We start from the raw sequence: 14690 nt of genomic DNA, 5'->3' as shown, positions 1-14690 counted from the left end.
ACTGGACAACTTAGAACTGTCCTGTGGATGACAATGGAATAAAGACATAAGCTATGAGGACCACAGTCAAAAGATCCCTCAGTACAAAGGATAGTTGGGACCTTAGATTTCATGCAAAATGATGACTGGGAGGGTCTGACCCAAGAAAACATAACAAGAAAAACAGGGCAAGTTTCTGAGCATATCCAAGCAAGTGTTAATACAGAAAGCAAAACAAAGGCATCCCAGATTATAAGAAAAATAACCAGGGTGGCACTAGAGCACTTGAGTGTGAAGCTGGGGAGTGTGAGAACAATGTGTGTCTTGGATATGACTACGGCAAAGGCATTCATAATGTCCTATGTTCTTTGGGATATTAAAATGAAGATAATGATTTATTTTATTTTATTCTACATTTAGTGTGTGTATGTGTGTGCCATGGTGCACATGAGGTCAGAGGACAACTTGTGGGAGCTTGTTCTCTTTCTCACTGTGTGGAGCCTAGAGGTTGAACTCAGGTTATTAAGTATGGTAGTAGTCACCTTTAGCCCCTACCTGTCATGTTGGAGGCCTCCTTTTAGACCATGGAGTTACACTTTTCTGCTAAAATAGGACTGGTGTTAAGATAACAGCAGAAACTTAGTAATTTCTAGGTCAGTTAGAGGTAGACATTGGAATAATGAATAAAGACAAGTCAGTTCACTAACAAGGGAAAAAAAGGAAGTGAGAGCACAGAGCCACCAGCAGCTTGAGATTTCAAGGATGCAGACTAACAGAGAATGTCAGTCATGGTCAGTGAGGACCAAACTGCTGATGAGGGGCCTTAGCTGCATTTGGGAAGATCTGTCACTCTCAAGACAAGGAGAAATTAAGGATGGAGGGGGGGAAAAACAAAACCAAACAAAACATGTTTCAGAAATTAGCTGACAACTAGCATAAGGAAGCAGAATTGAAAAATTTAAGGACAGTATTTTCAGTATCACCAGAACATATGACATTTCTATGGAGAATCTGGCAAACATTGCAATTGACCTGAATCCTGAAAACTGCAAAATGCTGCTGAAGATAATGAAGATGAGTGATGGACCAGAAGACTCTGGGGTTCTAAGACAGGCATGTGTGCACATACAGACACACAGGCACACATTATCTGCACACAGACACAGAGATATATGCAGACACACACACACACACACACACTCTCTCTCTCATACACATACACACATACACACACACACACACACACACACACACACACACACGCACATGGGGGCGGGAGTTGTTCTGTAGATTCACAAGCTCTTTTGCAGTAATTGGCAAACTGACAGTGCAGTTGATACCAGAATGGAGGAGATGTGGGCCAGGAGAACTCTGGAGAAGGCTAAAAATGGAGTAAGGCTGGGTGACCTCAGCCTTAACTCGGGGGTGGGTGTTGGCTTCTTAGAAAATTGCTAGAATAGTGTTCATATGCACAAGCACCCCTTCAGCTTCTTCACACTTTTGAAAAGCAACTGGCATTGGACCAGAGACCTAAACAGAAATGTAAAACTCTAATAGAAGCAAACCTTGTGTGCCCTTGAGTCGGGGAAAGATTGCTTAGATGTGACAAATTAATAAATGGAACCTCCAGGAGAATTTAAGACACATTTCCCCAAAGTCACTGTTCAGAGTATAGAAAGACAAGGCGTAGTCTGAAAAGCACATTTTCTCAGCAGTGGCTTACAACAGACTTGCCATGTTGAATATAAGAAAACAATTTGTAAAACTCATGAATAGGAAACAGTGAGAAAAAGCTCCAAATACCAAAAGATGTTGGGGATGCTTAGCCAGTGGTCATTCGGGAAGTGTGGATAGGTACCCAAAAGCCACAGTGAGACACTGCTGCAGGCTATTAGAAGCTCAATTAAAACAGAGTTGTCTGACTGTAGAATGCTGGCTAAGATGGGATGGAACATGAATGTTCATTTATTGCTACTGGGAGCATAAATTGGTGGAGCCACTTCAGAAAGTAGTTTGGCAACATGTGTCCAGAGGGACACTAGTGCACAAACATGCACACAGCTCTGCAAGCAGCTCAGTGTCTCTAGATTGATTCTTGGATAGACTGTGCTATGCCCATTCAGGGAAACATGCCTCAGCATTTGCAGAGAATAGATAAACAAATGGTAGTATGCCTGTTCTGGGGAACATACCTCAACATTTGCAGGGAATAAACTGTGGAATGCCCATTCAGGGGAACACACCTTATCATTTATAGGGAATGGAAAAACTGGTATGTCATACAGGGGAACAATCTGTAGAATTTGCAGAGAATGAACTTTGGGTGCATGGAACATGGCAGACAAATTTCAAAATAGTAGGTCTGAGTGAAGGACATTAGGAAATACCGTACATACAGCACAGTGGCACCTCTGCAAATGTGAGACGTAAGCTGCTGTGTATTGAGGACTAGCTCAATGGTGACCTGGGCACTGTGAGAGGATTTACAAATGGCTATGAGGGCACATACAGGGTGACAGACATGTGTGCTCTCCTAACTGTGATGATGTGTTCAAAAGGTCACACATAGTAAAATGTAGCTAATTTTAAGATAAATTATGCAGCAAAAGCTGATAGATGATCTTAGTTATGTCTCAATATCCTACTGCTTCTCGAAGCTGTAGACTTGTACACTGAATTGCTTGATATGAAGAGGGTGATACTTGATGATGATATTGAAGAAATTTTGAATCTGTATGTACCCAATAACATAACTTCCAATGTAGAAAACAAATTTGGCAGAGCTACAAGCAGAAAACCAATCTACTGTTGTCATAGGATTTTTAATACATTCTTATTTCCTAGTACATTGAGTTAACTCATAATACTATGAGTTAATTTTTTTCAATAGACAAATATGAACTGCTGCTTCTGGGAGCTCCAGTTGTGTGTTTAAGAACAGCAGGCATTTTGTTGTGTGACTTTTTCTGTGGATGTGGAAAGAAACATCTACTCACGCCAGATAGAGAGGACACCAGCAGAGCAAAAATGAACCCTGTCCAGGTCCAGACTGGCCAACAAGGGAGTCTACACTGACTACACACAGAGTGTGGGCGGGTCCACTTAGGTCACTCGCTGGCAGCTCAGTCAGGCTGGCCATGGCAAAGCCACGCCTGGGGCCTCAGTGTTCATGTTCTCTCCTGCCAAGGCAGCGGCTTCAGGAAACATTTGTGGCAGCTGTGTTCTATCCCAAACCCAAATCCAAACTACTTTCAAAGAACAGGAGTCCTTAAGCCACATTCTGTAGGAATTCAATTAAGTTACAGTCAGTTACTCAGAAGCTAAATGGACAGAAACAAACAAAAGGTTTACAGATTTGAAAAAATGCTAATAGATCAGGTATGATCCAAAAGACACCATAAAAGCCAGTGGCACGTTCTTTGACATCAAAATGATAAAGATTCATTAAGATTCGGACTACAGCTGAAGTGGAGCTTCTGAGGGTGACTGACAGGCTTGCATTGCTTGCTTGTATCAGAATGGAAAAAGCTGGACACTAATGAGCTTAGAGCGATCTCCCTTAAGTTAGAAAAGGACCATATAGAAATTAATTCAGAAGGGCATTTTGGCTCACAGAGAAGTCATCAGACCCTGCTTACCACGCAGGGGCTGTCTATCAGGAATCAGAAGGAAATGCAGCCCAAACCTGTGTGTACTCTTAAAGAGAAAGAGGCAAACAGCCTAACACTTAAACCCCATGGAGACAGAGAAAAGAAAACCAGAGTCTCATCTTGCAGAGTGAGTGCAGTCAGGACCTAGAAATTGTTAAAAACTGGGGTACATTGTGATTGGATGCAGTTTATCCTGGGAATGCAAGGTAATGTTGCTTTAGTCAAAGGAACCATGACTCTCAGGGTGTCTTCCCCATTACCAGATGAATGAGCGCTGTTTATCATCTTGGTGGATGCAGGCCTCATCTGTGACTGTGATCTTCAGCCTGGAGCAGGAAGAGACTTTGCTAACCTGCTGTGATGTCAGGCCTCAGCAAGCATCATTCCATGCAATGAACTGGTGGCAGCTGATCCCCTCACAGTCAGGAAGTGGAGACAGAGTGGCTGTTCGAGTGTCTAACATAGCACTGGGCAGGCAGTACAGGGAAATGAAGAACCAATGCCCACCTGGAGTGCTGAGAGTGCTCAGCCTGCCCTGCCCTGTGGCCTCCATATGACTAAGACCCTTGGCCACATCCCCATTCTCCCTAGTTGGACTTTCTGCAGCTTGGGGCTTCTGGGCTCCCTGTAGCTCCCCGACTGCTGTCAGTGTGTTTCTGCTCTAGACCACTGGCTAACTTCTTGCACTTTAAGTCTTAGGAGAGCTATCTCATCAAACGTGTTCTGCTGCTCTTGCAAAGCCTCTCATCTTAGAAACTGGCAAATGCATCCTAGTTAAGGCCTTTCCTCCCTCTTTCCCTTAGACCTTGAACTCATCACATATAGCAGTATGCTGTGGGCTCACCTTTAACGTGGATCTAGAATGTGCACCCTTGTTACAAGCTCTTGCTCCTCTTTGGTGCACATCACTCTTTGGTGTTGGTTTGTTTAGCTTTTTTCCAAGACAGGTTTTCTTTGTGTAGCAGTCCTGGCTGTCCTGGAACTCACTCTGTAGACCAGGCTGGCCTCAGAGCTCCACCTTCCTCTGCCTCCTGAGTGCTGGGATTAAAGATGTATACTACCAATGCCCTGCTTACACCTGTCAATTTTATGGTGACTGTGCCCAAGCTTGTCTTGAGCTCTACCTGTCCACCTTGCCCTGTGCCCTGTTCTCAGTGGCGAAGCCAGTGGAGCCTTTGAATTGTCTGTCGCCTGCTAAGAGCCTTCGAGGCTCGTGAGAATGAGAATGCCTGGTGACATAGGCCTTGCACTGCTGATCTTAGTGTTTCTGGGCTGTGCCTGGCACTCCCTCCTTGGTTCTTTGCGTGAGTTCCTCGTTAGCTGACTGACCACTGTATGGAAATTACAGTAAGCCCCTGAGCATGCATAGACACCTCTCTTGTTATCCTTCCCCCTGCCTTGCTTTATTTTTTTCTTAAAACATGTCACCTTTGGTTGCACTGTATACTTTTTTTTTACTTCATATGCCAGTAACAATGGCTGCATAGGAATGTTTGGACATAGCAGAGCCGTGAAGGTAACAAACTGAGCCCTAAGCTTGGGGTCCCATAGTCTGAGTAGGTGGTGGTATGGCCTTGAACTCAGCTAGAAGTTGCAGGAGGTGAAGGAATAAGAGCCTTCTAGAAGGGGGCTGTGTAGGCCCAGTGGGGTGGTCTGGGAAGGTTTAGCAGGTCTCCAGGGTAACAGCAGTATGAGATGGTAGGAACAGAAGGAAGGATGTATCTGACTGCATTGGAGAATGACGTGGGGGTGGTAATTCAGGCTAATGCCACCAGACTTCCTGTCCTCCTGCCAGCTGCATTCCTTATTAATGCTCACAGGAAAACTTCCTGTTCCACTGTTTGGTTGGTTCCTCAACTTTCAGCCTTGCTTTCTCTTCTGTGATGTGGAAGCCACTCTCCAAGCCTCAGGTTTGGCACCTGGTATAGGATGGGCATTCACCAATTCTACCAAAACTATCCCTGGCTGTCATCTGTGAAGAGAAGAAAGTTGCTGTTATTGATATTGTTGAAGGCCCAAGCTGGGACCCTGTTTACCAGAATAAATGGAGTTTATCATGATGAGATGGTCATTTGCAGTTCAGTTTCTGAATGAAAGTGAGCTTTGTCTTGGCCCTGACTGCAGTGCCCCACCCCAGGTGACTTTCCCCATTGGCTGATGGCTCCCCACACTGAGAGGCTCTCTCTTTGTGTTTTCTCTTTCAGTCTGAACCTGAGGGCTTTTCCCATTTCCACTTGTATGTCTGTGCTGCTTTCCTCGTGAGATGGAGAAGAGAAATTCTAGAAGAAAGAGATTTCCAAGTAAGTAACCACTTTTTAGAAGAGCCTGAGTTGTGTTTTCTGCTGGGAGAAAGCGTTATTAAATTCTAGTTCACGACTGATTTGTTGGAAGAACTGTGAGGAATACTGGTTTTGACCCCCTGCTGCCGGGAAGCGCCTCCTGCCGAGACAGAGCTAATGACACTTGGCCACCACGGTGTAAACTGGGCTGGCATCATTGTATATCAGGTGCAACCCAGACTCCCTGAGCCATGTGTCCTCACTAGTGTGACCCTGCAGGGTCTGGTATAAGCTCCAGGACACAGGGTCTGTGAGACGCCACACACCTGAGCTCCCCTCTGAACAGTCACTTGGAGGCTATGTTGTTGGGGTGCATTTTCTAACCTCGATGTGCAGGTTTCCTTACCAGCTTAACAACAGAGCTGTTAAGGAACTCCCTTTGTTAGAGGCCTTGCTAAACATTTGTCCTGCCATCTTTATGTTCCACCAGGAAACCTTGTGGTCCAGGTCCCCAGATCCTGGACTACCCCAGTGCTCTAAGTGGTGGCCCAGGTATTGTGGGGACTATTGACCCTTTGCAGGTGCTATTACCGAGATGTCAGTGAGTCCTTGCATCCAGCTCATAAGGCCTAGTGGCCAAGAGCCTTGCTGAGCAGGGTGGGGTGGTATAGGGTGCAGCAAAGAAGATACCAGCATTGTAGCGACAGAACTCTGCACTGACTATATCTGGTCACTCTCTTCCTTTGGCCACCCAGCTCTCGATAGGCTAGGTGGGCTTGTGGTCTCAAGTTCCCCAAGTGGTAACTTGTGGCAGCTCAGTGGTCTTTATCCTCAGCCCTGTGATTCATAGATGGCTCTGAGCTCCCTGTTTTCCTGATGACTGTCCAGAAGTCAATAAAGTCCTGCAGTCTCACAGAGTCCTACTCAGACCTTGGGGGTGACAGTTGGTTTTGTGTCCAATTGCCACAAATTAAAATGACCAGAGTAGGGAATGTCACCTGAAGAACTGCCCTGATTGCCTCAATTGATGTGTGAAGACCCATTCTGAGTGAGGATGGAACTTTCTGGTGGCAGTCCAAGTAAGAGTGGTCTTCGACCATCGACAGGTGAGGGCATTGGCCAGGGGAAGGAGCTGCCCATATGACCTTGGCAGACAGAGACCAGCCTGCCCAGTAGTCCACAGTTTTAAGTACATGAGATGTAAGGCTGTCCTTTTCCTCAGTTGCTGCCCGTGTCATTGCAGAACTCAGTTGTCCTGTGGGCTACTCAGTGTGCTAGCTGGGGTGTGCAGCTGTCCAGCACTGCTGGTGACCTCTTTCAGCCTCGTGTACATGGTTCACAAGTGGTGGATATGTGTTGGCTGCCTGTCCCACTAGGAATATGCAAGGATGTTGGAGCTGAGGCACTCCAACCTACCTGGCCCTTCTTGCTGCATTCTGAGAACATGGAGGTCCTAGGGAGCATGACTTGCCCTGTCACCAAGTGACTTGGAGTAAAACTCCCTAAATGCTCAGCTCCATCTCCCACAGTACCCTTGTTTGTCAACAGGACGCGTTGGGAGGCAGGGATGCCTCTACAGGTATCGCCTGGCTTGTCGACCCAACTGCCTGCTTATGGAAGAGAGAAGGGCTCTGTTTTCCTGGTGTACAGTGGCTACTCAGTGTGCTGGCCAGTGTTCTGGGTTCCCACTGGACAGTATGCACTCCTGACCTGGCTGGTTCCAGAAGCCCCCAGGAGAACTTGTGCCAGACTCACATTGCTATGCAACTTTTTGAGGATCAGAGGTCTCAGCTGAGCTAGCCTCTCAGGTTACCGCCATCTTGAAACTGGCCACACTGGCTCAGCACTGGTGTCTAAGGAGGCTCTAAGCAGACTTTGCTGCTTTCTAGGTTAGGCCAGCCTTGGGTTGGATATGGAGCAGCAGAGAATTGATGCTGTGTACAGCGATGTGCAACAATACTTCTGCAGCACCATGGAAAGACCCTAAACCACATGTGCTTAACATGGCCTGCCCCAATGTTCTGCTCGTGAGCCACCTTCAGCAAGGGACTGTCTATGCCTCCTTCCACACACTGGCACAGATCAGACCAGAGACACTGTATGGGCTCTTGGCTACAGCCTTTATCTTGTGAGGATACGCAGTGGCATGCCACATGTGCCTGCGGCTAAAGGAGGGCCCAATTAGGCCCTGGGAGTGGCTGGAGCTACTGCAGCCATGTGTATGACAACGGGACCTGGGGGCATCCTGACAGGCCGCAGTGATGCGACCCCTGCTCTCGCTCAGGCTGCCTTTATTTTGGCACCCTTTTGTTTAAGAGATGCACTTGCTGTTTGGCTAGAATTGTGCTGATGTGACTGTGGGTTCACATTGAGAGGCTGAATCCAGTGTGTTGCTGGCCTCCTGAGGGTGTTGTCCTCCTCTTCCTCCTCCTTCTTTTCCTCTTCCTCTTCTCCTCCTCCTCACACAGCTTGGGTTAGGAGGACAGGAAGCAGACCAGTTCAGTGTTGGTTGCTGCCTAGATGCCAGCCCTGAAGCCCCACAGCTTGGGTGTAGATGGGGAGGACAGGGAGCGCAGCGTAGATTTTTCTCCCATGCTAGAATAAAGTAGTGCTTTATTCTGGAGGCTGGAGAGGGTGTGTGTAGTGGACTCAAGGTGTGTTGTGGAGAACTAAATTAAATTAAATTAAATAAGGAACCCTGGGGTCCTGGTGAGTGCAAGAGATTGTGCTTGTTACTATGAAATTTTAGGAAATGATTCTCTTCTGTGGAAGTGGGGTGGGGTGAGCCTGTGGCAGTAGGGTGTTCCTGTCAAACGGCTGTTGCAGGTCCTTCTCTGTTCACTGGGATTTGTCCTGTTGGCAGTAGTGTGTTGCTGCCTGTCATTTCCATAGGAGCAGGACTATGCTGGAGGAGGAGGCACACCCAAGGCAAGGCAGGCACTGGTCTGCAGGCCAAAACAGGAAAGTAGAAGCTGGGAGAACTCCCCTTTCAGTGGACTAGGGGAAGCGGATGGGAGAAGAGGAAGAGAGGGTAGGACTGGGAGGAGTTGAGGGAGGGCTACAATTGGGATATATAGTGAATAAGTTGTAAAAAAAAATACAAAAGATAAGTAATAAAAATACTCTCAATGTTAAAAATAAGATGAAAATAAACATGAGACATGGCTGGTGCCACACTTGCAAATAGATGCAAAGCTAAAGTGATTTTACTTAAACTTTCCAAAATAAACAGGGTCCACCTTTAGCCCAAAAAGAGGAAAAACGAGGTCAGTGTATAACAATAAAGAAGTCCATAAATGAAAATGAGTGGGTTAGAAATCAGTGTTGAGGGGTGAGGGAGACATCTCAGTGGGCACAGCACTTGCTATGCAGCCCCCAGAGCCCGTGTCTGGTTGGACACTATAGAGCATGTCCCCTAGTCACCATGCATCTGGGCTCCATTAAAATTGCTCATGAGTAAGTCCTGGTCATACTTATGCTGAGTGGGAATGCCACTGAGATGTGACAAGATCAGTAGGAAGGAAAGGCACCCAGGGCAAGCTCCCCACATATTCCTGACAAGAGATACATGGAACACACTCTCCTAACAGGAAATGAGGGCCCATGCCCTTTAGGGATCCAGGGACTAAGGCTCTGATTATGGGCTGGTCATCGGACATTCTCTGTCCTCTAAAGTCAGGTAAGAAACTCTTGTGTTTGCCACATGTGTGTGTAGTCCAGGCAAGCTGGCACAAGACACAGCCTGGTCACTACTTTTAGCACCTACAGAATGGTTCAAGGGCTATGTTCCCAGATGCCAGCCAAGGGGTAACCCCTTTCCCACCCTTATAACATCCTGACAGTGAGCTAAAGGCAGAGTCACATGACCTACATGACCTCCTACAAGGTATAGTAGCTTTCCCGAAATGTAAGAGAAAGTGAAATAACCCTGCTGTTCAGTAAGTAGAAATCATGCACCAAAAGGTGGCTGAAACCCACAGCCTATACTCTAGGAGTGATGGAAACAGAAGTGCACATCGTATCTGTAGTGTGAGGAGGCAGTGTGGGAAGGCTTTCTTTCCCTCTACATGCACATATGTGCACGTATGTGCACCATGGACATTTCAGACCCAGGAGTTCTTCAGAGTAGGTCAGCAGTAGAATCAGCGTGTGCCCCGAAGGCGCACACTTCTTCCTGCTGTGGACCCAGCCCCTGTATAAATAGCTGACACAAGGGCAGGAGAAACAGGCCCAGCAAAGGAGAGTCAGAGGCCCTTACTCTGGAGTGGGAGCCTAGAACCCTGGCCAGGGACCAGCACACACAGGCAGGACTAGGTTCTGGGGTTCTTGCTTGTCCGAGGCTTAGCTGAGGAGAACGAGAGTCAGAGTCTTCTAGAAGTGCCTGCTGCTCCTCACTTAGCACACATTTGGGGTAGCATTTACATTACTTTTATGACATTTGCTACTAAAACGTTGGTTTTTAACTGACAAGAGTCCCAGGGGAAGGTATCGCCCTAGATTATTCTGAGCACGTGCTGACAACCTAAATGTTTGTCTGAAGCGTCACGAATTAAAGGGCAGGTGAGAAGCAGAAATAGCTTTTGAGGGGGAGGGCTGTTGTTCTCAGCTGGGACTAAAACATACCCTGTGCCCTTAATATACAAAAAAAATCCATACCCAGAATTAATGAAAAGGAAATGTCCTCATGGAAAATGGATGAAGACACTCAAAATGGTCAGACATGCCACTGAAGAATTATGCAACTATTTAGAAAATGCAAAATGTCTTGTGGTCATTAATACAGAACTGAAAATGAACACAGGTGATGCCTGCCAGCAAGCATTGCCTTGTAAAATGTTCTTTGAGTGATATCAGCAGGTGTGTAGCAAATGGGCCATGCCCTGCCCCTCCCAGAGGCCGAGGTATAGAGCCATTCTGGAGACCTCAAGTCCAGGACTGACTTCTGGCCCAGCACCAGCCTGTGATCCAGGGAGAACAGTTACTTACGGTCAGAGGCAGTTTTCCAAGCCATTTGAATTGCTGTTTGGAATACTTTGTAACTACCCAAACCTGGTCTTAAATAACCTTCATGGGTTTGGGGATGCTGGACATATTTCTGTGGAGAAACCTGGCCCAGAGTTGCATCCATCAACACAGGAGCCGCAGTGCAAAGATAATCCCAGATTGGCTTTAAAGCACAGAGAAGACTGAACAAAATGAGCCACAGTGTGAGCATTATTCAGTTTAGGTTAGTTGTGACCCTCAAGTACCCTTTTCCTTCAGTTCCCCTTTCTCTGGCCAATATGCATAGCTGTGGGTCTCTAACCAGAAGGTGTCCACTTTGAGGGCAGCCCCTCCTCTGTGAGTTCATGGCTCAGGGTCTTCCTGAGGGACGCTGGGCTCTGAACCTTCATGGGATGCAGTGCAGGAGTCAGGATTGTGGACATATGCTCACATGCACAAATGTACTGGTGGGACCCCACTCTTCTGGGGACCTTGGTGCCCACAGGTGCCTTTGTATAATGACATATAGGGATGTGATTCTGTCTGAATCACAGGGGAGAGACTTGGAAGCAGGGTGACAGTGGGATAGGAAAAGTAGATCACACAGAGAGAGGCATCTGGAAACGTAGCCTTTGACCCATATGTGGGTGCTAAAGGTAGTGACCAGGCTGTCTTGTGCCAGCTTACCTGGACTATGCACACATGTGGCAAACATAAGAGTCTTATTTTCTGTTCTAAGTGTTCACTGCAGTCCTTTCCTCCCTTTCTTGAGGAGCCTGTGCCCTTGTGTTTGAGCCACATGTAGGACCCTTGCTTGGAAGACCCCCAGTGCCTCCAGCCACTGTGCCTTATGCCTGCCTGCCCTTCCCTGGGAGCTTCATGGAAAGCTCTGCGGAGCAAAATGGAAAGACTGCTTGGAGAAGGCAATGTGGATGATGTCCTGGCATACCTGCGTCTTCATGGCCTTGCTGGCAAGGCCTTCTAGCATCTCTGTAGGTGGACCACTGCTGTCCTGGTGGGCCATCTAGCAGACTTGAGGCAGTGTGCACTCTTCTGCCCCGTGGCTAACTGAATGTGTGAATAGCCACTGTGGGCTAATGGCTTTATACAGGTTGATGTCTCTCTCACCCAGTGTATCCTTAAAGCAGCAAATGTCACAAAATGCCAAACTAAAGATCAGTTGTCTTCTTCGTTTCCAGACATTTTAGAAACAAAATTGGTCAATTGAAAAGGGATCTTGGAAATGGATTGTTATTTCTTCTTCTGCTCTGGCAGGTAGCTGCAGAGTAGGGGTGGTTAGAGCAGCCTGTGGGGCTGTGTGGGTAGGGCTCCTGCGCTGTGGTGTGAGTGTGTCGCTGTGTCTGGCCAGTGTCCTGTAGTGTGGTGAGTGTTGCTGTGCAGCATTTGTGTGCCCTGGTTTAGGTGTGCTGTGTGGGGGCCGTGGTTCTGAAGTGTGGAGAGTATGCTGCTGTGCAGGAGTTGTATTCTGTAGTTTGGGTGTGTAACTGTGGGGCTGGTGCACTGCAGTGTGGGGCTTGTGAGCTGTAGTGTGGGTGTGTTGCTGTGGGGCTATTGGGGCTGCCTGGTGTTTTAGCTGCTTTAGCTTCTTGAGCAGGATCTTGGGACCCAGCCTGTGGCCTGCCATGTCCTGATGAGATACAGGGAAATGCATGAGGAGCACTGCCCATACTTTCTGGCCTTGTACCACATAAGTTGTGTGTTCTTCCTGGTCTTAGACATCTATGTAGAGAGACAACAGATTCCTAGACCACATGGAGAGGACAGGGCTGACTGGAATGACTAGACCCCATTGACAGGTGGGCCCTGGCCTTCAGCAAGGCCAGTGGACTAAAAGTGAGACGGGACAGTGATGATGTTGATGATTAGGAGGAGGGGCCCTTGGGAAGGTAAGGGGCAGCAGGCCTTCCCTGAATTGGGTAGCACACAAGGGCACATGTAAGTTTATAGGCTTTATAGCAGGCTACAAATTGCAGACCCTGCCTGCACCCGGGCTGTAGACAGCAATCCCTGCGTGTCTTAGTGTGTGTGCTGAGCATACTGTATACAACAGACCTTACACATACCCAGGCTGCCTCCATGGAGCCCTCTCTACTTTTCTGTCTACACTTGCTCACTGAGTGCTTATCATCAGGGTCTAGGGCCATGCAAGATGGATGATGCAGCAACAGAGGTGGGACTCAGTGCTTCTCTGTCCCCCAGAACGAAAGGGCCAGAGTGCTGAGGAGACAGCATGTCCAGGAGAAGCTGTGGGCAGAGCCTTCAGTAGAGCAAGGAGCAGCTGGTAATGGTGGGAGCTCTGAGCAGAGGCCCTGCAGGCCTGCAGTATGTCTGGTGGAGTTGAGGTAGCTGGGTAGGAGCTGTGTTGAAGGAGGCAGAGGAATGTACAAAAAATCTGGGCCCAGAGGTAGGGAAGCAGTGGCCACAGCTGAGGGGATGGGCTGCTTGGCCCTATTGGCAGAGAGAGGTGGGTTCAGATGAGAGCCATCTGAGAGGAGCCAGTGAGTAGACATATGCTGCTGGGTTCTAGGCCCTAGGGCAATTGGGAGGACACGTTAGTCTAGCTATGGAGCAAAACAGCATCTGTGACTACATGATTCCCACCTGGACAGCTAGCTTCAGGAGTATGGGGACAGACAGGGTGAGGGTGGCCACAGGGCCTACTGGAAAGAAGGGCCAGGCCGAGCCTTAGATGTAATAGAGGGCTAGACATGTTTATGCTCAGAGAGAGAGAGAGAGCGCGCAAAGAGACATAGGTATGGGGAGACAGAAATTTCTGTCTGAGCTGTTACCTCCCCCAGGAGACCCAGCCTCAGGTAAACATCTCAGCTCTAACCAAGGCCTGATTCCTTTAAGGTTAACCCCAGCTCCTTGTACTTAGAGGACAGCCGTTTCCCTGAGCCTGCCAACCCAAACTCACTTTACACTTACAGTACTTGGCTTTCATGGAAAATGGGCAGGCTGAGTATGTTGTGTTGGGCCAGTCCATCTTGTCCTACCCAGTGTTTCCCCCCACCCTTGGGCCCATGCCCCTTGCCAAAGTAGAGTGTTTATGTCCTGGCCTGCATATTCAAATAGGTTAGTAATTTTCTTTTCAGATCTCAGAAGATGTGCCCTCCTTATTAAGTCCTACTGCTCATTATGGTAATGGCGGCAGGCACTGAAGATCTGAGCCATTTCTGAGTGGCATGTCCTGTGGGCTGCAGAGTTGAATAGCAACTTTCTTATCAGGAGAAGTGATTAAAGGCTGAAGATGAGGCATGAGGAAAAGATGAAAGGCACAGATTGTGGGAGAGGCTCCCGGTGCCTTACAGGATCTTAAGTCCAAGGAGAGTAATGAGTGCTGCTTTCCTGTGGCTCAGTTGAAGTAAGGAAAGCATGGGCCACACCACAAGAACACCCTAGTTGCTACTTCAGGATGTGACTTGCAGGAAAAGCTTGATGGCCTGTGGGAGGTCTGTCCCAGGCTTCATAGCCCTAGGTAGAGTGAGCTTTGTGTCACATTAGCTTTAGGAGTATATGCCATCAAAGAGCAGTGTCCAAGCACAGCTCTGGAGCAGCACTAGGAAGCCATGGCCTGGGGCTTACTGCCCAGGAGAGTGGCAGCACTGATTCAGGGGCTGCCTCCTTCCTGCCTAGATGGAGGTCCACAGGAAGAGAGGCAGGATGGTGACATGTTCTGCTATGTCTGAATTTCTCATCTGAGAAGTAGGGGCTCAGCTTTCAGCTTCTTCACACACACACACACACACACACACACACACACACACACACACACACA

General features: G+C 47.9%; 1 protein-coding gene across 2 annotated transcripts in view; it reads left to right on the top strand.

The window, feature by feature from the left end:
• The window catches only part of Tbc1d22a (TBC1 domain family member 22A), a 274151-nt gene that overhangs the window by 224004 nt on the left and 35457 nt on the right, over nt 1–14690 (top strand). For both annotated transcript variants that reach the window (XM_055627174.1, XM_055627173.1), the window contains one exon: nt 5834–5929. In XM_055627174.1, the coding sequence (XP_055483149.1) occupies nt 5834–5929 (96 nt within the window). The remainder of the gene's footprint in view (nt 1–5833; nt 5930–14690) is intronic.

The sequence above is a fragment of the Psammomys obesus genome, unplaced genomic scaffold (assembly GCF_907164565.1).
Source record: "Psammomys obesus unplaced genomic scaffold, mPsaObe1.curated_primary_1811, whole genome shotgun sequence".
Classification (NCBI taxonomy): domain Eukaryota; kingdom Metazoa; phylum Chordata; class Mammalia; order Rodentia; family Muridae; genus Psammomys; species Psammomys obesus.
The sequence above is the reverse complement of the archived record's forward strand: the minus strand, read 5'-3'. Positions and strand labels throughout refer to the sequence as shown.